Source organism: Garra rufa, chromosome 22 (genome assembly GCF_049309525.1).
Source record: "Garra rufa chromosome 22, GarRuf1.0, whole genome shotgun sequence".
Taxonomy (NCBI): Eukaryota; Metazoa; Chordata; class Actinopteri; order Cypriniformes; family Cyprinidae; genus Garra; species Garra rufa.
Window position 1 is genome coordinate 30,369,007 of NC_133382.1, and position 27,071 is coordinate 30,396,077.

General features: G+C 38.7%; 1 protein-coding gene across 1 annotated transcript; it reads right to left on the reverse strand.

Annotated features, from left to right (window-relative positions):
* Positions 1 to 2,252: 2,252 nt before the first annotated feature.
* Positions 2,253 to 24,679, reverse strand: hs3st3b1b (heparan sulfate (glucosamine) 3-O-sulfotransferase 3B1b). Its single transcript, XM_073828079.1, has 2 exons — positions 23,835 to 24,679; positions 2,253 to 5,102 (listed from the first exon to the last, which is right to left on the reverse strand). The coding sequence occupies exons 1-2, from the start codon at positions 24,407 to 24,409 to the stop codon at positions 4,484 to 4,486; spliced, it is 1,194 nt and encodes a 397-aa protein (XP_073684180.1). The 5' UTR covers positions 24,410 to 24,679; the 3' UTR covers positions 2,253 to 4,483.
* Positions 24,680 to 27,071: the final 2,392 nt, after the last annotated feature.

A 27,071-nucleotide genomic window follows, 5' to 3' on the forward strand; every position in this document is an offset into this window, starting at 1 on the left:
ACTTTTTTGGGGGAAATAAAGTAGTTTGAAGCAACCTGCGCAACCAGCAGAACACAACAGATCCCTCATACATCCTCAGGTGACCCATATAGGGCTTTGTAAGGTTTTAGTGTCCGTGGCAGATGCTGCTCCACCACGATTTCTAACCCAGGTGCAAATCACCTGTCCCCAGAGACTACACTGCCTGAAAAAGAAGAACTGCAGTCTTGTTTGATAGCCTGGTGGCTCTGACCAGCAATAAACACACCGGTGTGCTGGTGGATCTCACCACAGGTACACGGACAGAGATGTCCTTTCATTAGAGGGTCAGTGGGTGGGCTGCAGGAATGTATCCACTGACTGTCTCCACTATATATGAGGCAATATGAAGAAAGAAGCTGTATCTGGTGCTGCTCAAATCCTTCTGTGTACCATTTGGAAAGAAACTACAGAGACATACAGTGGTCATTTCAAGGTGGAAAACAACTTGCTAAGCTTATTGTTCTTATTAAGAGGTGTTTGTATCGAGTCAGCTGGGTACTTACATAATGTTGTAACAAACTGCAGCTACTTTAGCAACAGGAAAACTGGTTTAAAAATCCAAGTTATTGCTGAGGAAAAAGATACAGTTCACTGAGCAACAAGATGACAACAAGATCAATAGCTTTCATAATCTAAATTGGACATTAAATAGACCTGTATAATGTTTTTGCAGTAACATTTAAGCAATAAAATGAAGTCAAACTTCATAATGAATCCAATAACAAACCTTACAAACCTTACAATATTCACAGCAAAATAAATCATGTCTTACCTGAGTGAATGTGAATTCGTTGTCTATATTAAATATCATGCACATACACATACTAAAGTCTTGGCTACAAGAAAACTCTTAAAAATCCACGGTTATTGTTGAGGAAAAAGACACAGTTCACTAAGCATGACCTGTGTAATGTTTCTGCAGCAATATTTAAGCAATAAAATTAAGTCAAACCTTCAAAGGAAGTCATTAGACAGCAAATATATTCAAAAACTTTACAAATGTCGTTCCGCGTTACTGAATCCTCAGCTTCACAGCTAAAGAAATCATGTCTTAACGTTACTTGAGTTGTGAACGTGAATTTGTTTTCTTCTTATACCGCGAAATAACAACAAGAAATGTATTTCTAACAAGTAGTCCTCACGGATTGAGCGCGAAAACAACATTAAACGACACCAGGAGAGTCAGATTCACAAACAAATGACTTTTAATGAACGGTTATTTTGAATGAATCAAAAATCAGTGTTTGATTCCCGAATAAATGACTCTTAAGAGCCGGTTCTTTTTAGTGAATCAAGTGTTATTTGATTCACAAATGAATGGCTATTATGAGCTGGTTCTTTCTGTATTGAATCACATGAATCTTTCACTAGACTGAATCAGAGTAGTTACTGAATCAACATATGACTCACTTTCTGATTATGTTAAAACTATTTTCATTGACGACTGAATCGAAATCTAGCCTATATTAACATGTTTTTTTGTTGTTTTTTTTACTTATATTATCCTATATATGTTGACATTTCAGTGACGAAGTGATAAGTAATAAAAGTTCAGACTACTGAATTGTGCACATGGTAATTTGCTCACAATGCAGATTGATTGATTCATTCATTGATTCATTTGTCTCTGGTCTTACAATTACTTAATTATTTTATCATATGTGAACCTGGACCACAAAACCAGTCAAAAGTAGCGTATATTTTTAACTATAGCCAACAATACATTTTATGGGTCAAAATGATTGATTTTTATTTTATGCCAAAAATCATTAGGATATTAAGTAAAGATCATGTTCAGTGAAGTTATTTTGTAAATTTACTACCGTAAATATATCAAAACTTAGTTTTTTATTAGTAACATGCATCGCTAAGAACTTAATTTGGCAACTTTTCTCAATATTTTGATTTTTTTGCACCCTCAGATTTTCAAATAGTTGTATCTTGGCCAAATATTGTCCTATATAACAAACCATACATCAATGGAAAGCTTATTGATTCAGCTTTCTAAATTTAAAATGGACTCTTATGACTGTTTTGTGGTCCAGGGTCACATATAAAATGTAAATTAATGCTTTATGGGAGAGTTTACCTTAAAACTTAACTTTGACACAAAAATAACAAATGTGCATATATAATTCAATAGTCAATAATTGTTTATCTATCAATACATACTACAAGAAGACACATAACCTGTGATCAGAGACAAGACAGAGTCCAGTAGTTTGGTAAAATATATATTTTATTTTATTCTTCATACAAAGCAAAAGTATGAATGTTCAGTATTTAATTATCTAGAAACATCTGTTCCATTTTTCTCTTTCATGGTGTAAAATTAATTTTTGATACCACAAAATACTTGGTTTACATGTCTTCCTCATCAATTTTACATAAAGATCATTTCTAGTCTATGTATTTGTGTTATACTCAGAGTAAGACAAACATTTCTAACATCTGGATATCTCTATGAGGTTGAATAAAACTCAACCATTAAACAGATGCATCAGCGCACACTGCCTGAGCAAAGACATGAAACTTTGCCCATACCAATTTTTAACAGATCAGAATTCATATGCAGTTCACATGTAATCAGCGAATGACAAACTTTCCCCCAAAAATGCCTGAGCAATAAAAGCTCCTCTTGCACATCCAGCGACAGTTGTTTCTGAACCAAAAAACTCAATTGCACTGGTAGAAATCACAGGAGGCCCTATGGGCGAGCATTAGATGACAATTTGCTTGACCCTATTTCACTTCCATCATCCAACCGGTTTGCTTTTAACGCAATGTGAATGCAAGGAACAAGCTTTGATGATTTGATTACAGTTCACATTGTTTCTCTTTTGCCTCCTCAGAACATTTGATTACTTGATGAACTGAAAGTAGGAAAAATGCCCTGGGAAATTTCCCTTAATTCAGACTCGAAGGCCAACAAGAATCGTATGGCTGTGTCCTCGCAGCTGATAAATATTACAATCTCCTCTCTAAATGAAAGGAAGTTGGCTTAGTATATAGCACAGGACTGGTTTGAGGCACAGCATGTCGTAAAACAAAACAAAAATTAGTGAGCTGATACAGAGCGCTTTCATTTTGTTTTGCTTTTTTTTTTTTTTAATGCAACCATCCAAATACAAACAATAAGACAGCATTTCCCTCTGCATTTCATTTTCCAGTATATTAAATGGATGAAAAAGGCGAAGTTTCAGTACATTCGTAATGCTATATTCTGCCTTGTGACCTCACCCCTTGAATTCTGGTCCAGGAACAGCATCTCAGCCTGATGTTGGCGTAAAAGTGACATGTTGGCTCCACGCACCCTTCGAACCCTACACCTTGCGAGCTGATCCTGAATCAGGTGCTCTGAGCGAACAGTAACCAGAGCCGCACGAAGCCCAGTCATTCATCTTGCCTTCGAGACAGCCGCCATCTCAGCGGTCACGGGATGAATTTCACAGATAAAGAGCGACCGACTGTTCCTCCGCGCTTTCAAGTAGAAAGACAAACAAAAGCACATGAAAGCTTGCATGAGAAAACGATGAACAATGAGGCATTTCAATGCAAGCTTGTTTAAATTTGGCAAGAAGAGGAGAACTGAGATGTGGCGGAAAACGCGTTTTGATGGGGCGAACGAGAAACGCTACTCTTTTTTATTTTAGTATGAGTAAAGCTTCTTCATAAAGATAGGGGCCTGCCATCTCCGAGGCTTGTATGTCATCATTTGGCTCTTTTGCTTTTTAAACAAATCCAGTTCCTTTCAATGCTATCTTGACCTTTGAACCTTTCAGACAGGACAGCAGGCCACTTCTGAAGCCAATCGATCAGTTTAGATATGTTACACGATTAGCATAATGTCGACATGCTGCCTTGCTGTTGTCCGAGGTACGATTTAGCCATCGACGGATTGGTCATTTATTACAAGAACCTGCGAGTGAAAGGCCAGCGGTCGACTCTGACACTGTAAGTAGCAATTAGGGCTATTGATCGTCATGTCATTGAGTAAAGGGACACATCGGATCAGTTCTCTCGCTTATCAGCCGAACATAGAAGGACTCAAGCCAATATGGAGTGTAATGAAACATTAGAAATGAAATGAGAGTGAAATCCGCAAAGATACACGTCACTGAATAGTCGCTGTTGGTTTATAAATGCACAATACCCGTAACAAGCTGTTTTTTGTTTGTCAAACCATTATCGAATTCGGAAGCACCATTAAAATCATTGTGAATGGAAAAATGCACAGCAAATCAAAAAGGTGGAATGTCGGTGGTGAGACTAGAGTTGGGCCGGACGTTATGTACAATATGGTTAGGCAGCTTAGTGAATTAATTGCTTAGAAATTAAAAATAAATTATTATAAAATAGATTTCTGTACATTTTACACATATATATAGCAATCATCTCAATGTCTCTTTGCCATTTCAAATACACAGAAAACGAAAGAAAGCAACGAGTCCTCCGTTCACGGTTAATCCCAACCAAAGTTATGCCCAGTCATCTGGTAGAACTTCATGTTGAAAGGTCTGTAGAAGTCTCTAAGTCTCTGCACGACCTCAGGGTCAATGTTTGGATGGGTCCGCCCTTTGGTTTTACCCAGGCAATGGGGCTTGCTGCTGCCCTCTGCCTTTTTGAGACAAGGGAAGCCCTTGGTCTGGTTGAAGTAGAAGTGTTTGTCTGTGATGATCCTCTTGAGTCCCAAGAAGTCTTGCACGCGGCCCAGCTCTCCGGCCGGGTCGCTGATCAGCCGCTCTCCGCTCACGAACAGGATCTGGCTCATGGGGAAGTACTGCAGCCAGTTGTCCAGGTGTTTGGCGTAGATGCCGATCTGAATGGCGCTCCACGAGGTGTCGATCAACCCTGTAGTCCTGTTTTTGAATGTCAGGCTTTCAAAAGTAGGAATGTCAGGCTTCTTAGACAGTGTTTGCGTGTAGTCGGAGATGGCTCGTGTGACGGGGTCCCGGACCACCACGATCAGTTTGGTGTCGCGGGACATGGCGTAGATCCGGGCCGGAGCTTCGCGGGTCACAAAGTAGCTTGGTGTTTTCTCCATAGTGATCTGGCCCTCCAGGGTTTTCGGCATTAGGTCCCTATGGAGAAAGAGAGAGAAAGGAAAGGGGGTTAAGATGGAGGCCTAATGAAAACAAAACTTTGCATAATGCAATCAAACATATGGAGCATGTGGCGCTCCTCAATCAATGAGCTGATTCAAGGCCATGATTCTGGGTCAAATCTGATTAGCATTGCTTGCTAAACAAAACATGCATTCAGATGTCACAGATGCACAAACCATGTTAAACGGCATGGCTACTTCTTAATAGTAAGGGCTTTCCAATATAATTCAAAAGCTTTGGAGAAATGTTATTTGTTCATTTCCTAAAATCATGCCTAGATCAATCAATATCACATTTTTAATACAGACTACTATATAAAAACAGATCCACAGCTGTGTTTTTTATAGTGATAGTTGTTCATGAGTCCCTTTTTAGTCTGAACAGTTAAACTGCCTGCTGGTCTTCAGAAAAGTCCATCAGATCCCACAAATTCTTTGGTTTTTCAGCACTTTTGTGTATTTGAACCCTTTCCAACAATGACTGTATGATTTTGAGATCCATCTTTTTACATTGAGGAACTCATATGCAACTATAACAGAAGGTTCAAATGCTCACTGATGCTCCAGAAGGAAAAAACGATGCATTCAAAGCCAGGAGATGAAAAAATGTGTACATTTTTGTTATTTTTATTTTCACATTTAGTACTGCCCTTCAGAAGCTACAGAAGATACTTACATGTTTCCCAAAAGACAAAAGTGAAATTTACTCTGACCTTCAAATTCAAAAAGTGAATGCATCCTGTTCCCTAATGGAGCATCAGTGAGCATTTAAACCTTCTGTAATAGTTGCATATGAGTCCCTTAGTTGTCCTAACATGCATTTTGTATGATCCCTCTTATTTTGGTAAAATAATTAACATTTTGCAGATTCTGCAAAGAGTATATAAACTTTTGACCTAAACTGTACATATTTGATTCTGATTTCAATAGTGTTCCAATGTATGACCTCAACGACAGTCTCTTGACCAGCCATATCTAAACAATGATTTATGATTCAAAGAGGCTAACACAAATGACTACACTTAGCAAAGGCCTTCAAAACATATGTGCATTCCACATGAATGTTCTTCAGCCTTGTCTGAAGACAGCAATCTGCTTTTAAGGGAGTTGCAGGGTGAAATGGATAGGGTATGTGCAGGGCCGCAATCAAGCGACATTTTTTAAATGAAAAGTGAACATGCATGTTAACGCCAAACGGGCTTGGGTTTCACAACCCTTTACAATCAGGAAGAGTGGATTATAGTGGAAGAGGTGATAACAGAGGACTCTGACGGACACATAGGGGTATGGCTCCTATTTCACTGGCACACGCGCTTAGATGTGTTAAAAAGTTTCTGAAGAAAGTTCAGCCTCTGGTGACTGAAAATTTCAAGGCATAGAAGATATGTGATGAAGAATCAACCCAGAGAAAATAACAGAACGCCAAATTTAAGGGATGGAGATAAGTAAAGATAACAAAGTGTGAATTTCAGCCACGCTCAGACGTCAACAGACCCAGAATGAGCCTCCTTGGGGTATCAGTGTGCAAACAGATAAAGCTCTTGTTGGACTGTTGTCTCTGGAGTATCGAGCCTTGTTGTTAGCACCAAGGCTAATTTACTGCCGCATTTTGAAGTGCACTGTCAGCGTCTGGTGTAATCCTGCTTTCGTGTTTACACCCCTGTGGAAACGAGGCTACGAGCAATTCAAGAGTCTGCAAACAATTTGTTGAGGGATATCACACACACTTCAGTGGATCACAGTTTATTCTATCTCTCCAAACAGTCTTCAGTAAAAGCCTGACTATTTTTACCACTGGTTAGAGGTGAGAGCCCCTCAGCACCAGAGCACAGAGAGGTGTTATCATAAACAAAACCCACAGAGAACGTTTCAAGGCGGACATAAATTTCAAAACTATATATGTATGTACCAGGTGCTGCTGTAGACCTAGATTTTTGCTGCATTCTGCTGTTTTTATACTTTACAGCAACTGCAAAGCACCAACTCTCTGCGCTAAAGAATTTTTCAAGATCACGCAGCTGAAACTATGTGTGAAAAAAAAATCCCCATTTTGCAATTGAAAATCAGGCAGCGCTGGATTCAGAAAGCGAGAACAGCCTAAGGCAGCAGGAGGTAACGTGTTGATTTATTTGATGGAAAACTGTTGGCAGATTTGTGTGGTTACATGGCTTCTCTAAAGAGCTGGCCACAGATCCAATTATGATAATATCAGTTTGATTACTGCTCTGTCAGAACACTGGAGTGAGAGTTTGAGGGAAAGAACACAAGGAAAAAACCTCATTAATCTCTCTGAAATGAAAACAGATTATGTTAGTGCCTTTTTATGCAGTGACGCAGTCTCGCACCCTCATCTGCACGGTTTAACTGTTTATTTCTAGTCTCGAAGAAATATAAATGTGTTGACTTACTAATATTTAGCCTCCTAGTGTGAGGTTTTAGGGGGAAAAAAAGTTTATTTACTAATTATTGCACAATAGGAACAAACCGACTGTGTGCATGTGTGGTGCTAATGAGGTGAGAGATAATGCAGACTTTTACTGTTAAATGAACCACACACACACCTACTGTGCTGGGAAGTAAAGAGACACACACACACAAACGCCACAAATACCACACACACACACACACACACACACATCCCTGTATATAAAGGATTCAAATTGCTAATGAAAATAAGGATGATGAATGAATGGAAGGAATAATAGAATGATAGATCGAACGATTGATAGATAAATTGATAGATAGAACGAAAAAACGACAGAACAAAAGAAGGACAGATAGAGCGATAAATAATGGGGTTAGGCGATAGATAGATAGATAGATAGATAGATAGATAGATAGATAGATAGATAGATAGATAGATAGATAGATAGATAGATAGATAGATAGATAGATAGATCGATAGAACGATAGATAGATAGATAGATAGATAGATAGATAGATAGATAGATAGATAGATAGATAGATAGATAGATAGATAGATAGATAGATAGAACGATAGAACGATAGATAGATAGAAAGAACGATAGAACGATAGATAGATAGAACGATAGATAGAACGATAGAACGATAGAACGATAGATAGATAGATAGATAGATAGATAGATAGATAGATAGATAGATAGATAGATAGATAGATAGATAGATAGATAGATAGATAGATAGATAGATAGATAGATGTTGGGGGCAGGGGGGGAGGGAGGTGGAAACAAACTGGGGCTTGGACCAAGAAAAGCGGGAGAAGAAAAAGTTACAAGACACAAAAAAACTTAAAAGCCTCCAACAATCCTCTCACCTCACTTCTTTTACTTTGGCAGAGGGCAAAAGAAAGGGGAGGGAGGGAGGGAGGAAAGGGGTTGAGGAAGACAAGTAGGCAAGCTCTCGGAAGAACAATAGCTTTTCTTGCCCGTTTTGATTTATGAGGTGCTTCTTTTTAGACATTCCGTCAGCAAACAGGGAAAGCTTTGACACCGGGGCCCTCTTTTTTCCCCTCTTTTCTTTGAAAACCGAGCATTGTCCTTCAATGATCTGAAAGAGCAAGGGCCGCGGAGAGGCCAGAGAGGAAAGGGGGAGGGTGACCATTGAGGGATGAGTGGAAAGCACTTCTCCAGCTCTCTCAGGGCCGGGCGAGAGGAGGCCGTGGAGAGCTCTTGAGCCCAACGTGTGCCTCAAGTGCCTCGTCGACACACGGCGCACACTGCCACTGGAGCAGGTAAAGATACGCCGCGTATCAATTATTAAAACACGGATTAGAAAGTGGATATGAGTGCTCGAAATGATTCTACTGATAAAAAAGGGTCATTCCTCTCAAATGATGAGGCAAGGTCAAAGATTGCTCCCTCCTCCTGGGTTTTCTGTCGTAATTCATTCCCAGCACAATTCTGCCCATGGCCAACTTTGGTTAGAGAACGAAAAGTCAGAAAGTTCACTTTTTTACTCTAATGTAGGATCAGAATAATCCTGAGGGGCATGTTGAAAGTCTTTTTATCCAGTAGAGATAAATCAACAAAGGGAGAAAATGACAGACGAAAGCACAAGAGAGAACAGAAGACACAGAAGGGAGTTTTTATAACAATCTTTTTGTCTTCTATCGTATTTGGTTTGTTAAGAAGAGCCTGTTTTGCCTTAGATAGACACAGTAGCCCCCCAAATAGCCTCTGAGCTTGCTTTATCTATGATCTCATTGCTTTCAAGTGACAAGGATTATAGTATATCTGTCTTTCAACTCTGGCATTGTTATGGTTATACTCTGGCCAGTGTTTTTGTTCACTTGCTGTGTGTTTTTTCTTTTGTATACGCAAACTGATAGGGACTAGAAGCATGTTTTATATCTAGTGCTTTCAAGTCTCCGAGGGATCAGAGAAACACAGACGTACCTGCACTTTGGTTCTGAAAAGCAAATCAAAACAGACACGGCTTTGGAACACCTGTGCGTGTGTTTTTTGATAGACATCTCCTAAGCATAGGAACTCAACGCTGCTGCAGTAGCGGCAAGTTGAAGAGCTGTTTGAGTAAGCTGCAGTGCAATAAAGTCTCAGCAGTCAAATAAACTTAAATTAATTGCCAATGAGTTTAACAGCTCAGCTGCTTGGGCTTGGTACGCTAGAAAGATAAAGGCCAGAGCCGCAAAGCAGTACAGTGATGTAAAATGGCAGTCCTCGTGACAGAATGGTAGTTTGAGAGTTTGCCTGTGCATGAGAGTGAAAGTGCCTCATAATAATTAAGAGTTAGTTCACTCAAAAATTAATGTTTTGTCATCATTAATTCTCCCTCATTTTGTCCCAAAGCTATATGACTTTAAGTAAACACATCATTGGCCTTTCCTCCGAAGAGGCAGTGTCTCCTCAAAATAAAATGTGATAAAACAAAAATAGAACAATGCCAATATTACACCCAAAAAATGTTTATAAATCACTCATTTTTCTAAAGAAACATTACGACACCAGCAGGTAAATTTACAGCGTGAGTCTGAGTCTCTCGCCTCTCTTGAGCCCATTGAGTTTTACCAGACCCCCTAAAGTGTGCGGTGGGTTTGTTGGGGGGTAATTAAGAATGAATGGGGAAAAATCACACAAGAGATATGATAAGATTGGTTATGACTCAGCTGTGATTGGTTCATGCAATAAATCTCGCCTCTTGTGTTGTGTGCATTCCGCGTTCGCGAATCAGCCTGATTAAACAATATAATGGCGATAACGACAAGACTAATTTAAAAAAAGTAAGTAAACAACTAACACACTTAGATATAAGCACTCTGTTATGTCAAAAAAAAGAATTGAAATGGCCTGAAAACATGATCTGTGGGAGTTTTTAGTGAGTAATCAGCTTGGTGAAATTTAAAGTAAATTTCCACATCTGTGACCAATATTTACCAAGCTTTGATGATTGATGAAAATTTTTAAATTGTTAAAACATAAGTTCACAAATAAAATAATATCTCAGCAAATAAGTTCACAAAACTACCATAAATATATAAAAAATATTTTTTATTAGTAATATGCATTGCTAAGGACTTGGACAATTTAAAGGCGATTTTCTCAGTATTTACATTTTTTTGTACCCTCAGATTCCAGATATTCAAATAGTTGTATCTCAGCCAAATATTGTCCTATCCTAACAAACCATGCATAAACGGAAAGCTGATCTATTCAGCATATTTTACAAGGGTCACATTTTGTTCAAATTGTTACTGCCTTGAGTTATTATTACCAACCTGATGAGATTCATAAAAAAAAACTGAGTACTATACCTCCTCATTTCAGAACACAAAAAGATTTGAAACCTCGTGTGAATGAGTAAAAAAATTTTCTCTGCATCTGCAACTAGTGGTTCACACACTTCAGCCTCTGTTTCATAATCAGACTATTGATTACAGTGTTCTAACCCCAGACTACCGGTGTCATGAGGATCAGAGCGCTTGAGTGACACTTCACCCTACCAAAGGCTGCCACTCTTAGCCCTAGCACTTTAGACTATCAGAAGTGGAGGATGGAAAAAAACAGACATGACATTCATGCATGAACAGACGATGGCTAATACTAGAAAAGAAACAGAGGGCTCGATCAGGAGAAAGTCCGCCACTGTTATTTGATGAACAGTGAGCTGATAAGCGACTGTCTGAAACATTTTATGACTAAATTGTATTTTTGACCTTCTGAAGCAGTAGTTTGAAGCTTGAAGCACTAGTTTGAAGCCCGACCACTGGAGCAGTTCTTTACTGTGTCTGGAGAGCCTGCCGGGAAATATAGATTCTGTCTTCGACGGAGGCCGTGTGGCTACATCTGGTAAATCCAGGCACCTCCCAGGCCGCTCCATTCAGACAGTATTTTCTGCTCTTTGTCGTCATAGAGACCTGAGCGAGGCTGTAGTTTTGAAATACACCCCGCGGAGTCTGGAGCCTTGACATTATATTTAACCGCAGAGCAAAACTGCAGCCGTAAATCCATGGAGCAAAGCTGGATTTTATAGCACAAGCACCGGGAGAATGGTAATGGGGTAGCGAGGGGAGAAAAGAAAGAGAAAAATAGTGAGCGACAGAGCCAGGATGAGCATGTGTGCAGCAGCTTTAAGTTACCGCTGTATTTTGAGAGGTACGCAGCCACTTAGAGCCTCCTGACGGTTGGTTTCCTGAGTGAGAATTGCCAGAGATCTCCTCTTAACCTGCAAAGCTGAAGCCAAGAGACTGAAGATAGCACACGCATGAGTGTTTTATGAATATCCCAGCATCTAACGGCTACAGTATACTTTACCTTTTCCTCACCTAACCTTTCTCGTTCCACGTCTAGCTCTTCCTCAGGTTTCCCCTCAGCCTCTAATCTTTGCCATGTAACCCTGACGTGAACATAAAGAGGTGTAAACGGCCGTCTCCGTCAGGCCCGTCTAAGGTGTTGGTGTGTCTTAACGTCAGTTTCTGACATTCTCGCTGACGGATCTCGACACTGGATCTGCATTCGACGGAGGGAGAAAGCCTCTTACGTGGAGTGACTGCTCCGATGGATAAATAATGAAGGAACAGGGAGGACTGCAGACACTTCTGACCTGGCTTTCTCCGAGAATAAACACACTCTTCCCTTTAGAGTTGTCTCTAAAGAGGGTTATACCTTAATGCTGATCTGGTTTCTCATTAAATTATTATGGCTGAGCTAGCAGCCAAGCTCAGACTTTCTAAAAACGACTTTATCGCTGTCTTAGGGGCTAAAAACATCTGCATGAAAGTGAACGGTTGGCCCCTCAACTCTTACATTGAGATGTTTAATCTGTTTATTTTCCCTCTAAGAAGCAGGGGGCTTTGGTTTTGGGATGAAGACTGGTCTGCTTTAGGGTGTCAAGGGCAGAAATATATTTAGGTCTCCCTGTAGTGCTGTATTTATAAAGACATTGGACATAAAGTGAGTATCGTGAGAGAGGGTATCTACTCAGCAATCATATTGAGGTCTAGGCTTGACTTGTGCCAACCACAATTTCAGGCCCATTTTCTTTCTTCTTTTCTTTCTCTCTCGCGCTCTCAAACTCATTCGAAACCACAGCAGCCTCTGAGAAGGGCAGAACACGCATAAATCACTGAGACCCTACGTTGCAATCTGCCCAGACTCCGTTTCAGCTTTATTTGCTGCCATTCAACACCTACCAAAATCTCCTTAAAACAAGAGTGGGGTGTGTTTTCTGCTGTCTGGGCTGCACATTGAGTTACGGCCCTACGGTCGTGCCAGCTGAGTGGAATTACTGCGTGTTAGTGACAAGGCTGCGCAAGAAGAGGCTGCCATCAGCTTTGAATAAAAGATGGAGAGATGAGACGGGGTAATAAAGTGCACTTTACTCTGTCTCACTCAGGCGTGCATTTTACAGTGCTATAGCATGTACTGAGGAACCGTTTGTGGGACTGCCAACTTTGAGTCTATTGGAAAGGTGTTTCTGAGATATTAGGGTCATACCTAAAAAAGTTAGTAGGATGAACTTGTCTCTGCTCACCAAAATAGTCCAATCCCAAGTCTCTATGATATTCTGGTCTCTAGATAAGGTGAAAATAAAGGCAATATGTGACCCTGGACCACAGTAGCAGGGTATATTTGTAGCAATAGCCAAAAACACATTGTATGGGTCAAAATTTTCTTTTATGCCACAAATCATTAGGATATTAAGTAAAGATCATGTTTTATGAAGATATTTAGTAAATTTCCTACCGCAAATATATTAAAACTTCATTTCTGATTAGTAATATGCATGCTAAGAACTTCATTTGGACAATTTTAAAGGCAATTTTCTCAATATTTAGATTTTTGGATTTCAGATTTTCAAATAGTTGCATCTCAAATATAAGTCAATTTCAAAAATTCACCCTTATGATTGGTTTTGTGGTCCAGGGTCACATATGTGAAAATTAAAAGACTCATAACTTATAAAATTAAAAATTTAGCATACAATACCCTGCAAAAGTGAGGTTTTGGATAAAATCAGCACAAGTCATTATTTTGTAAATGACTTTGCATTGATAAAAGGCAAAAAAAAAAAAAAAAAAAAAATAGGTTAAACAAACCGCCTAATGCATATAATTACATATCCTATATTCAGTATTGACTGACTCGTGTTCACTCGCAGTAATTCCACAAATAATAGCCTTCCCATTGAATCTACTTGAGTTATTAGCAGCGATCAAGCCAGTACCCCAGTGTTTATCTTGCTCTTGCTAATCCGCAGTGATAAGCTTGTTTACTTTGGGTGTTTGTAGAGGGTGTTAACGGACTCAGTCCCACACTTCATTTACATTCCCACTGAGTGACACAACGAGTCTCTAGACTGTTAGCGGTGTTTAGTGTAACTAGCCGTGATGAGGTTTTAGCTTGTTTACTAAGCTATAAAGGCTATTAGCGAAGCTACAAAGCCAAAGCCTTGCCCGTCTTGATGCCTTGGTTTTTTTTCCATATACAATTTATATCGTTTATACATACACGTACACAAATCTAAATGTTTCAGTGACTCACTAGGATGCTGGAAAGTAAAAAAACAGTTCTGCTGGCATGTTTAAAAGATCATCTCATCAGACAGTAGGATACCTCACTAAATTGTTGTAAAAGAGGCTTCCAAGACTTCAATCCATTTTTCAGATTTCAAAGCCATCGCACTTCAACACAAGAACACACATGCATGCACCTATCACATCCTGTTTTGCTTGGCACACGATCTGCTCCAGCTGAGGAGCTTTTGAAGACAGGTGAGCTTTAAAGAGCTGGGAATTTCCTCCAAGTCTGTCAACCGGTTACATCAGAGGCTTACAGCACAGCTGCATTACTTTGACGCTGCGGGTTAATGGTTTAGAAATTCCTCCAGACTAGTATTCTTCATCGCTAACCCGCAATTAGCTAAATTATGTGGTGATAGCACCAGAGCTGACAATTAAACTGTGCGTATAAGACAAGACGACTAACAAGAGCGTGCAGCTCTCTCCTAAGGCAACTCCGTGAAGGTTTTTTTGGCCGATAGCCTAGCTACAGTCGGCTTTGGTATCTCAGCGCCAGTTGAAGACAATATAACTGGCGTGAAACACAAAGAGATCACTGTCAAACGCTTCTGCTGAAAGTAATCAGCCGAGTGCGGATGTCACAGGTGTAATTTGATTTCAGGGGTTGCTATTTCAGCAGGCATGTTGATGTATCGCGAGTACGATGACAAATGCTTTTGCTTTCCTTTCTCTCTGCTGTCCGTGTTCCAGAAGGCCTTACGGTCCCACATGAAACAAGATCTGAAGTCTCTCTGCCAAGAGGACAAGCCATTCAACCACATAATGCAGATTTGAAGAGACATTTGAGAAATGGGCTATGAAACCAAGAAAAGGCAGTCAACGAATATTTTGCAAGCTTGGTTTGTTTTCAAAAAACAAAGTCTTTTCATTCCTGATCCTAATCCTGATATAACTGCCACTAATCAAATTCCTATTGGCTGCTGATGTGAAAACATACAGTACTACAGAGTAATGATGCAATTAAGGATGCACTGATATACAAATTGACTGATGTGTGTAATTATACTTATTTTCATGTTATGACCAATAAGTAAAAAGGGGAAAATGTAGGCATCATAGCATTATAATGCGTTTTGAAATATGCTGAAGATTTAAAGGGTTCATCCAAAAATAAAAATTCTGTCATTAATTACTCGCCTTCATGTCGTTCCAAAACCGTAAGATCTTTGAAACACAAATTAAGATTTTTTTGATGAAATCCAAGAACTTTCTGCATTCAAATGTCATGATACTCTCATGAACGTGCATCAAAGACTGACACAGAAGAGAAGAAATTGTTGTCTTTGCACACAAAATTCTCGTATTCTCGTAGCTTTATAAAATTAAGGTTGAACCACTAATGTCACATGGACTATTTAAACAATGTACTTACTACCTTTCTGAGCTTTGAACGTGGTAGTTGCATTGCTATGTATGCTCTACGCTCTCGGATTTTATCAAAAATATCTTAATTTGAGTCCCAAAGATGAACAAAGATCTTACTGGTTTGGACTGACATGATGGTAAGTAATTCAAGACAGAACTTTGAACTATGTGAACTATTACTTTAAGTGTAATAGAATTATAAAAAAAATGTATTAATATAATATATCAAGAGACTACTAAGTAGAGAGTGACAGAGTAAATCTGCTCATTACTAACAAAGTAGAAAAGTAAAATTCTCACTATAAAAAAGAACGACATACAGACTTGTCACATGGTTTTATTTAGTTTCTAATAGCTGGTTCTTTTCCTAGAAGAGCGAGTGAGAAGGAAAACAAAGGAAAAGCTAAAAGGAGAAAGTGTGAGGACAAAAGTGGTGACAGTTCCTGGGCTTTAGGGAGACACTGGCTTTGTTGCCCTGGAGCTCAGCTCATGCTGTGCTCCTCTGGGCACATCAGCAGAGTGAGTGTGTGTGTGTGTTCCTTTAATTGTCTGCTCTTTTCTCGCTGAGGTTAATGGAAACCTCAGGGGGTCTCTACTTCTCCCTGATCCTCTGCTTTTCACTTTCTTCATAGATAGACAGACAGAAACACACACACACACACACACACACACACACACACACACACACACACACACACACACACACACACACACACAAACAAACACTGTGCCTCCAAAAAAAAGATAATCTACTGTACAGTCAGCGATTATATAGCATCACTTCAAGTTTCTTCTCACTCCTTCTGTTAATAATCCTCCTTAGGGCGTCAAACTTCCAGAAAATGAGCTCTGATGATCACACACTTGGGAGGAGACAGACTTGGTAGGAGACATGGGCCAACAATTACCGGACCATACTGGCAGCCGCATGCTGTAGCCCCCAGGCTCCTGTAAATGCTGTTTATTTAGCTACAATGAATGAGCATTTACTTGTTGAAGAAAGAGGGCTAGCATTATTCTGACATCCGACATCCAAATTATCGCCTCGTTTAAAAAGAGCCCAATTCATGGCAAGCTCAGAGGGAGGGTCCGTACACAACAAGCCACTGAAATCAAATAAAAGGTGGAAGGGGAAGGGTTTAATCTTGGATATTTCTCATTTTAACCTGTCTGATCAACCAAGAAAGTATATGTAAATGATTTCCACAGGTCATTTTTTTGAAATTGCTTTTCTTTGATGTATGGTTTGTTCGAATAGGACAATATTTGACTGAGATACAACTATTTGAAAATATGGAATCTGACTGTGCAAAAAAATCTTAATATTGAAAGAATTGCCTATAAAGTTGTCCAAATGAAGTTTGGAATTTATGGTATGAAATTTACGAAATATCTTCACGGAACATGATCTTTACTTAATATCCAAATGATTTTTGGCATAAAAGGAAAATCAATAATTTTGACCCATGCAATGCTACAAATATGCTACCTAAGACTGGTTTTGTGGTCCAGGGTCACATTTGTTATTGGTTGGGTATTTTTGTGTGTGCATGAGAGACAATATTCCAGTAGGAGGGTTCGAAACACGAGCGCTTGACATCGAGTTCCTGTCTGCCTTTATTTTATCCTTCAGCAGGAGGTTCCTGCTGAGGGCGGCCATGTTATTTTGCTTTTCTCCAGAGGAGACTGTAGTTTCTCAATGGCAGACCACCACAGTGGGCCTCTACTGTCCGCCTCTCCGCAGGCCATCCCTTTCACAATTAGCCGGTGGTAATTTGGCAAATGAAAGCCCCTTTCTCCAGACTAAGACCCTCCCTGCTTGGTCTACCCCATTGGTAAAGCCATGCCAGCTCAAGTAGGGGCCCAGTCTCTCTTTCTGACCAATGTGCCCGGTTGGGGGTGGCCTTATGTGGGCACTGAGGCCTACAACAGCCCCGCCTCCGACGGGGGAACTAGAGCTTGATGTGGGGCCTGACTCTAATATGGGATACAAGGAGAGAAGACACGTACGGGTTCTTATGTGTGTTCTTCTACAATCACACACCGTCATATTTGACAAAATGTGAGGTTTAAATATAAAACAGAAGTGGTTGACTTTTCTCAAGAGAAAAGTAAGAGATGAGTTCCACGAGAAGAGAAAGCAGAAACGGAGCTGAGGCCGAACACAAAAGCAAAGTAATCCTTTGGTCTAAAGGATGCTGAGCAGTTTTGCCAACACTAAAGCATCATTTGGAGGCAGTCCTTTGAATCTCCTCAGCCAGCTCTGCTCAGGCTCTCAATAGAGGATGTCAACCTGCTGACTGCTGAATGGATGACCGGTCAAGGTTCAGATCCAGCTGAGTGGAGGAAGTCTATTCTACCATGAGACCGACCAGCTTTCATGGATGCTGCTCCTTAATCCTGACCTGGGATCAGTTTATAGTTACAAATTACAGCAATTACCAAAACGGCTGCAGGCAAAGAAAGTAAATAAATTAACTAATAATAATAAATGATTAAATATACACCCACACACAAAAGTTTCAATGAATGTTGGAGTCTAATAACGAAGTGTGCGCTCAGATAGGTTTAGGGCCTGATCGGCTCTCACCTGCAGTGCAGATGGTCTTTACAGAGGCAGCGTTGCTCAACTGATTCATAGATAACCCGAGCCACAAAGACCTTTAACCCAACACCACACAGTGCCCACCACAGCGTAAACTAATCAATACATGTAGTCCCACAGGGTCTAAGCTGGCTTAAGTCATTACTTTGTGCTTATCTGTGTGAATGTGGGGGTGTACATCCACGTTTCTTTTGCAAAAGTCACCAATCATCATACCACAAAACAAACTTCATTTGAACAATCTTGTTGTGTCCTAAATCCTTAGGGATTTTTAAAAATTTTAGTCAGTGTGGCACGAAAACACGGGCTGTTCTCAAGGGCTGCATGCAATAACATAACAGTTTAGTCCGATTCTCAAGCATCAGAGTGGTCACAAAATCAAAATAAAGTTGTTACTTTCAGTGATTAAATATTTTTTCTAAAATACAGTACCAGTCAAAAAAAGTCAAAAGTCTCTTAACAGTAAGATTTTTAATGTTCTACTCACCAAGCCTGCATTTATTTGATCCAAAATACAGCAAAAGTAGTAATAATGTGAAATATTTTTGCTTTTTAAAATAGCTGCTTTTTATTGGTCTTCAATGGAGTTCAATTTATTAGTACTGTTATCAGTATTTACAGTTGAGGTTTTTTTTTTCTTCAGGATTCTTTGATGAATAGAAAGATCCGAAGATCAGCATTTATCTGAAATAAAAAGCTTTTGTAACATGATATACTATAGCTTGGAGTTAGTATAATTTATTTTTTGAATACTTTTATTTAGCAAGGATGGTTTAAATCGTTTAAAAGTTATGATAAAGACATTTATTTCAGATAAATGCTGTTCTTCTGAACTTTCTATTCATCAAAGAAGCTGTTTTCAACATAATAATAATACTAAAAAAGTATACAATTTGAATAGTACAATGATTTCTGAAGGATCATGTGACTGGAGTAATGATGCTAAAAATTCAGCTTTGAAATCATAGGAATATATGGCATTTTAAAACATATTCAAATAGAAAGCAGATATTTTAAATAGTACAAATATTTCAAAATGTTACTGTTATTGCTGTACTTTGGATTAAATAAATGCAGGCTTGGTGTAAAAAATACATTTAAAATCTCACTGTTCAAAAACTTTCAACTGATACTATATATTAAAAATAATAAAACAATATTAATTTTTAAACTGATTTTTTTTTAAATAATTTATCAATTTAGATGAGTCCCCGTATAATTTACGGCATTAGTTGAACAATGTTTTTCATATGCTAGAAAACCAGACAATACAAGACATCTAAAATATGCACAAATGAATCAGAATCTAATCATACTGAGAGCTTGTGAATCAAAATCCATATAAATACCCAACCCTAGCCGTCAACTACAGCTCACTGTTTACCAAAACACCCCGTAGGCACAGCGAAACTTCAGTTTGATCTCAGTCGGCACCACTTAGACAAGGTGGCCCCTGCTTTGTACAAGCAGGAAGGAGGGGGTCACTGGCCACAGCGTCCGTATGGGTCACCTACATGGTGGCGTCAACACCCCATGGAGTGTGGGTACAAAAGCAGAGGCATCCATCCAGAACTAGCCATTCCACGGATGGAAGTGTTCATCTGGACAAGGTGGCAGGGGGTCGCAGCCCTCCAAGCTCTTCAAAACTTTCGAGCTTCCAAGAGCGTTCCCTGGTCCGATAGCGGAACGGGATTTTCTGCGGAGCATTTCCCTCTTACGGAACAATGGTCCACTTGTCCTTTTGTTGGTCGGCAGTTACGGACCGTGTTGTTTAATGGCTGCAGTTCAGAAAACACACACTTAATCTCAGGATGGACTCGGGGATTGCACACTAAAGAAGTTTGCATTGTGCTACCACATACCTGACTTCCAAACACTTACTGGAAAAAGATACACAGACTAGTTACCAGAGTTGAGTGTCTGTTTACAGTACGGTTGACTACCAACAAGGAGGAGTCGACGACTACAAAAACTGCTCTGGTAGATCTGAAAATTACGTAATAGTACTGTAAGTCAAACACAGCACTAGGGCCTCCACAACGTTTGCCGTTCCAGCTAGGACCCTGTCTGTCTGTCTGTCTGGGTGGGTGGGATTTTTGAGAAGCCAACTCAACTGCTTATTAAATCATCAGAGTCTCCGCAAAAAAGCAGCAAAACCAGCAGAGATTTTGCAAGGTCTCACAAATCAGAAAAGTAGTTGAAACTGAAAACTGCGAAAGGAGGATTGCCAGAGTTATTACTCAACGATTCAATCCACAACGGCTTAAGCTATTCGCTGTAATATCTCTTACAAATAAACTGTCGGTTGTTACAAACTCTACATTGACCAGACATTCTTAGGGGGAGATCATAACAAACAGTGAAGTGCTTGCAGATAATTGAATGTCTATGAATCATATACACCAGACTTGAACAGCCTGAACAGGTTCAACCAGTACTGAGGAACAAAAGCTCATCTGCCATGTCTTTTCTAGCTCTCTGTAGTACAGGTCAGCCATAACTTTATTTGAGTCATTCACGGTAAAAACCTATTAAAAATGATTTGCATGCTTTCCGTGCACTGGGATTATTTTAAAAACCATGGGTTATGCACTACGAACTCTCTTTTCCATTACACAGCGACTTTAAAGTTGAGAATCAGCGTTTTGTTTAGTCCTGTGAGAGACGATTTTAAAAAAGAAACACTTTGACCATATCACTTCTTTTACAAGATGTCATCACAGAGCGTTCACCTCAAGCGCTCTGTCTGTCTGCACAAACTCTCCAACACCGTTTTAGATCAGGTCACACGCAGACGTTGGAGACAGAAATGAGAGGAAAAAAAAGTGAAAGCAAAAGAAGGGGAGGAAAAAAAAAGTCTGCATTTGTTTGTGCCCGGTATCTTCAGCCCAAACAGCAGTGGCCAGATATAGAATTTCGCTGTGGCATCGAATGTCCAACTCAAACCAGCTGCAATGGTATGTGAATCCTGTAAAACTTGAGACATAAAACTTTTTCGTAAGATTGGAAAACAAGCATTATACCCTTCAACGCCCAGTGTTTTCATCTTCTGGATTTGTACTTGTAATTTATCGGTTGTCTTTACTCAACTTACTTTCAATCAACTATGCAACTTGGTAAAAGATCTGCTCTTCATTAGAGCATTTTTTATTAAAAGGGGGGAAAAATAGGATAAAAGGGCATTTTAGAGGAAAACCAAGGTTTCACATCCCAGATCCACTGACCAGACAACTTCAGTTTTTCCAGAAAGAAAAAAGGGTTACGTAATTAAAAAAAGAGCTGCCCTACTGCTCTTTCGGCAAAAATAGTTCACTTCGTCTTGCTTTTTGGTACAACTTCAACAGAAATAATAGCAATTAACCCTTCTGACTACTTTATAATAATTCAATTTAGCGAATAAGGGACATCTAAGGGAATCTGAACAATTTTAGGACAACCTCGACTGATTTTGCTGGATCAGCCTAAATTTGCATTAGACTGAAGTGAGGCCCCGGCATTTAAATAATTAATCAAATAAATCTTTTTCCCCCTCAACATGCATGAATATAATTCCCTTTTCATCTAAGCTGGACTACCGAGCATTCACTACAACGCCCATTCTTTCACCCGTCCTGTTTTTTGTTATAGGGGCCCTGAAACGTCGCATATATTTAAAAGCACTGGGCTTTCACCCCCTCAAACCTTTGCAAATCTGTTTAGAGAGACAGGCGTGCAGTCCAGGACTGTTTTATCAACTTATTGAGTGTTTCTTTCCGCTCTGTGTCTGGGGTAAGCAGAGACAGACTCTGGGGCAATAAATCCCCCTTTCGCACTTCAGCTTCATTTTATATGCTATACGTTTATTTCAGCATTTTACAGTATATTATCAATAATGGTTCATCAAAATGTCATCACATTTAAATAACTGCAATTTAGGCCTAAAAGTAACTAAGAAAAAAAAAAATCTACTCCGAAAGTTGATTTGAAACAAATGTCTGTGTAATGAATTTATAAGCTCTCACACTACTAAAGTTCTGCCACTTTAGTAGATACAATGAAATGGACCAATTAGTAATGTCCAAAATAGGCCTATGCTGCGTAAAGACTATTTCAAATACAAGTCGAAAAGTTTAACATGAATTTTTACGAACAGCAAGAAAAACACAGCTGCGCTGAGCTAAACTTGCGTTCAGGACATTATAAACAAGTCTATAATTCACAAGCTACTAATTTTATTGATGCCATTATGTCAAATTACTTGTAGCGTACGCTTTTCATTTTCCATTAAGGCTATTTTTCCTAATTCAGACATGCAGTTGAACACTTGCGCACCGAAAAGTATGTTAGTCACATTATTGAAAAGCTCATTGTTATCCAACTTTTAAAATCGAGAATTAATCATTTCTGTCATTTATTTATTTATTTAATTTATTTTTTAAGAAAACAAATCAAAATGGTCAAAGGGCAATGCGAAGTACTTTAATTTTTTTTATTTAAGGCACCAACCGACTGAACTTCACTTTTCAATTTTAAAGGTTTACAGTGCGTTATATTTGCTCTTGCATCCATATTTAAGAAACTTGTAGAGTATGACCGAGGTCTTGGGCCAAAAAGGAAAATAAAAACATCAGAATTTGTTTTAAAATATATAAAAAAGTGAATGGAAAAGCAAAGGTCCGTTAACCTGCAATGATCAGTGTGTCCAACAGAGACCACTGCGTCATCTGCGGTGGGATACGAGTCATCTCTCAAGATATTACAATCACAAAAAAATGTATCGTCGTTGCCGACCTATTGTGTTTATTTGAAAAATATCCGTCTGAATTAATGTGTATATAAAGGACCGTGTTCAACATTTCAGCCCTGCAAACTCCGAACCTAACAGCTCGACAGTAGCAGGAACAGCGGAACCAAAGTAAATGTTTAAACTGGAACCTGAAAACTAAAGCTACTGCAACTATGCGTTTCTAGACGGCTGAATGCAAACCATACAGAACATGGCATTTACATAATAATTACATTTGATTGCCTAAGAAGGTTTGAGATCGAGCCAAAGGATAAAATTACATAATGAATGACAGATACAACAAAACGGGCCAATGCAGGAGAGAAGACAATTTCGCTCTTCAAAAAAAAAAAAAAATAAATAAGGTGCGTATTAAAACAGTGTTTATTTGGTTTACGTTTTCTTTTTTTAATCAGCAAAACGCAAACTATTAACGCACAAAATAATAAATCAAAAAAAGAATATATGAATTCAAAAGCCGTTTTTTTCTCATTTTGAATATATCGTATCTTATTTCTTATTTAGCAGAAATACTAAGTTGCAGGATTGCATTCGTTTAACGAATCAATAATTTATAAGTTTTAATTTACGAGATTACCCTTTTAGAATGAAACTCAAAGTGGTCGTAAAAGGACAACGAAGTTGTCAGCGGCAATTAAACTCAAGTTAAATTTTCGTCGGGATTAGACAAAATTTGTAAGGAAATGCCAACACACACATTGTCTAAAATAAATAAATAAATAAATAAATAAATACATAGCCTACATAAACCTCTGGGTTTATACATACAATGCACTAAATAACAAATATTAATTAAACTGCCAAAAGCTATTTTGGAAAGAGTAGGTTTATGGTCAAAGTGTAGCCTATTTATTATGATCTACTTCACTGAAGAACACTATATTTAAATGAAAGGACATTACGTGAAAGTTCGCGTATTTATTATTAACGTTCTTACCTGTACCAGTCCAGTCCGTTGTCATAGTTACGGTCGAAGAAGTGCGGCTCGGCTCCGACCGCGCGGATATCTGGATGCACGCGCAGAAACTCCAGCAACGCGCGCGTCCCGCCCTTTTTCACGCCGATGATGATCGCCTGAGGCAGCTTCTTGCTGCCCGAGCCGTTGGAGAAACTTGACAGCGAAGAAACTCTCCGTCCGTCGTCCCACTCCTCAGCTCGGTCCGCGTCCACTTCATCTTTAGAGAAGTCTCTGGGAGCTCTCCTGACCGTAGGCTCATCGTAATCTGACTCTACGTCCGTCCAGGAGCTCTGCGGTCTGGCCAGGAGCTTGGACATCACCAGGTCCGGCCGGCCACTTTCTGCCTCAGCGTATTTCCCGAGGAAATCCGTCTCCTTCGCTCGGTTGTTACTATTGTCCACAACTAAACTTGGTGGCATGGTGGCACAGTAGCCTACGCAGGAGTAGAGCATGTAGACCCAGAGAAGCAGCATGATGAAGAGGAGCCCGAGTTTCTTCTTCACGGGACTGACGGAGAGTGCGTAAAAATGGTGACAGAACAGGCTATATTCCATAAGCCCTGTGCATGCAGACCATCTCACTCCAGCTGGACATATTGACAGGTAGGTACAGTTCTGTCCAAGTCCAGGTAGCCTATCCCCTCCTCTCAGGAGTCTTTAAAAGCCATGGGAGTCCACTGTAAAATCCTCAGAACTAACCCAAAGTAAACGGGACATCTAGGAATGCGTTTTTAGTCAGCTGTTCTCGGTCATATCTGCGGGAGGAAGCGAGAAAACTGACGAGAACGACCGGTGCACTTGATTCCCAGCCGTAGAAGCTGCTCCCGGCCGCATCCTCGAGTGTCTGAGCGCTTTTGAGAGAGTAGACCTTATAGAGCGCCGATGTTTTTGATTGACAACAGGGCCAGCCTACCGCTGAGCACTTATTTGAATAAAGGCGGAGTTGTTTAAAGACGCCTGCCAATCAGAGAGTGCAGTAGGCGGGGGTTTTCGACAAGACACTTGGTCTGAGAGCCGATTAAACGCTCTTATTGGATGAGGAAACATTAGACCGGAATCCTTTTATTCCACTTTTTGGGAGTTTCCAAAAGTGTTACAAATTTTACACAACTTGAAGGGTTTAGGAATCGGGATTTGGGAAGGCCAGCAAAGTTCTCGTATAAACTAAGTCTGTATTTATTTAATAAACTAGAATCGTTGTCATGTATGTATAAAATAAAGAAATATATAAGGACACGCATTTATTAGGTTACTTCATATTTACTTAAATTTGAAGAAACTACATTTCTAAAAGCGAGTGTTTTCCTTGCTAAAGCAAACTTAAAACGTTATAGATACTTATTTTGTAGATAGATTATTTATTTTACTTTTAAAATACTATTCATTTAGCTATTCTGAAGTTTCAAATAGTCAGATGAACAGGGAATAAATTGACATCTTACGCAAATGTGGAGCGCAATAAGAAAATCTGCTATATTTAATCACATTAACCTGCGTCAGACGTTTAATAGTCACGATAAATCTTCATCTGCATAAAGACGTGTCAAAATAATGCAAGTAAATATATCAACATGATATTTTCCCAAATGTCTCAATTCTAAAGAATGCTTTCTAATGAAAGTTTACAAAAAGTCTACATAATATCTATATAGTTTTTCGAACTTTTTGCAATCTCTCGATTCATTAAGTTTTTGTGATAAAATAATTTTAAAACAAATAGAATAAACGGAATACAATTAAAGGATTACTTTATAATCATATTTATCAAATTTGAGTATTTACATTGTCTTTTTTGTAAATATGCATTAACTTAAAAGGTTCAACAAAATAAATTTTAGATCCACATTTAATTCTGAAAGCTGTGCTTCGCTGCAGTAGATAATTTGCAGTCAGGCTGCTTACGGATTTGATCATTTATGGCCGTTTTTGTGTCGTTTTGAAGAACAAAACAAGCGGTGCATCAGTTCGTTATTAATTAGGTTTATAAACATGCAGCTTATTATTTACATTACCTAAAAAATGAAGAGGAGCCTTAGATGTTGGACTAAACAGCACTTTCCGCGGTCCCACACCCACTTTCCGTGACTTTTTGCCTGTTGCTCATGATTACTTGAGAAAGACATTGTATAACATTTGTAGCTGATTAATTATTCCAAACATAAATAAAAACATTGTATAAAAAATACAATAGACTTCCTCTGGGCTCAAAATCAGTTGAACAAATGTCTTGATATATTCAGGTTTTATATGACTTTGCGTTACACTTTTACAATAAACTATATATAAAAAGAAAGGAGAAACATAACATGCGTATTAATATTTTAAGCACGATAAGCAGTATAATAATTTTAGCGCTGTTCGTGAAAGTTCTTAGAAATGCATAAATAACTTTTTTAGTATAACTAAAGTAGTAGGCTAACTTTAAACAAATACAGTTCTCCTGCATTTTGTTTCAACATTGAAACGAATGTTTGACTTTAAAGCATCTTTTTGATTCAAGCAAAGTCTAAGTTACGATTTAAGGCCTGCATAGACAATCGTTCATTTAGTAGTAAAGAAAAATATACAACTGTCAATATATTTTTAGTTAAAGAACAAAGTGTCAAATAAATAAATAAATAAATAAATAAATCTGGACCTTTTTTAGCTACTTACCACAAACGCAAGTGCCAACAAAATACTGGAAAAACAGGCAGAATTCTACTTATGTTTGATTTTATGTCTCCAAAATGAATGTAGCTTAAATAGTAGAGCATGTTGTTAGAATCTCCAAGGTCATGCATAGAACTACCTACAAAATGCATACTTTAATGCAATACCTAAATGTGCACAAATTAAGATCTGATGAAAAAATGTACCCTGGACCACAAAACCATTAAGTATTTGTTGCAATAGCCAAAAATACATTGTATGGGTCAAAATTAAAAGTAAAAATCATGTTCCATGAAGATATTTCATCAATTTCCTACTGTAAATATATAAAAACTTTTTTTTTGATTAGTAATATGAAGTTCATTTGAACAACTTTAAAGTTGATTTGATCAATATTTAGATTTTTTCACACCCTCAGATTGCAGATTTTCAAATACTTGTATCTCTGACCAAATATTGTCCTATCCTAACAAATCATACATCAATGGAAAGCTTATTTATTCATGATGTATAAACCACAATTAAAAAAAAACCTGACCCTTTTGACTGGTTTTGTGGTTCAGGT

Excerpts from the sequence above, each read along its gene's own strand:
- hs3st3b1b (XM_073828079.1), bottom strand. The coding sequence starts at position 24,409 with ATGGAATATAGCCTGTTCTGTCACCATTTTTACGCACTCTCCGTCAGT. Across the intron at positions 5,103-23,834 it reads AACGGACTGGACTGGTACAG|GGACCTAATGCCGAAAACCC; the intron begins GTAAGAACGTTA and ends CTTTCTCCATAG.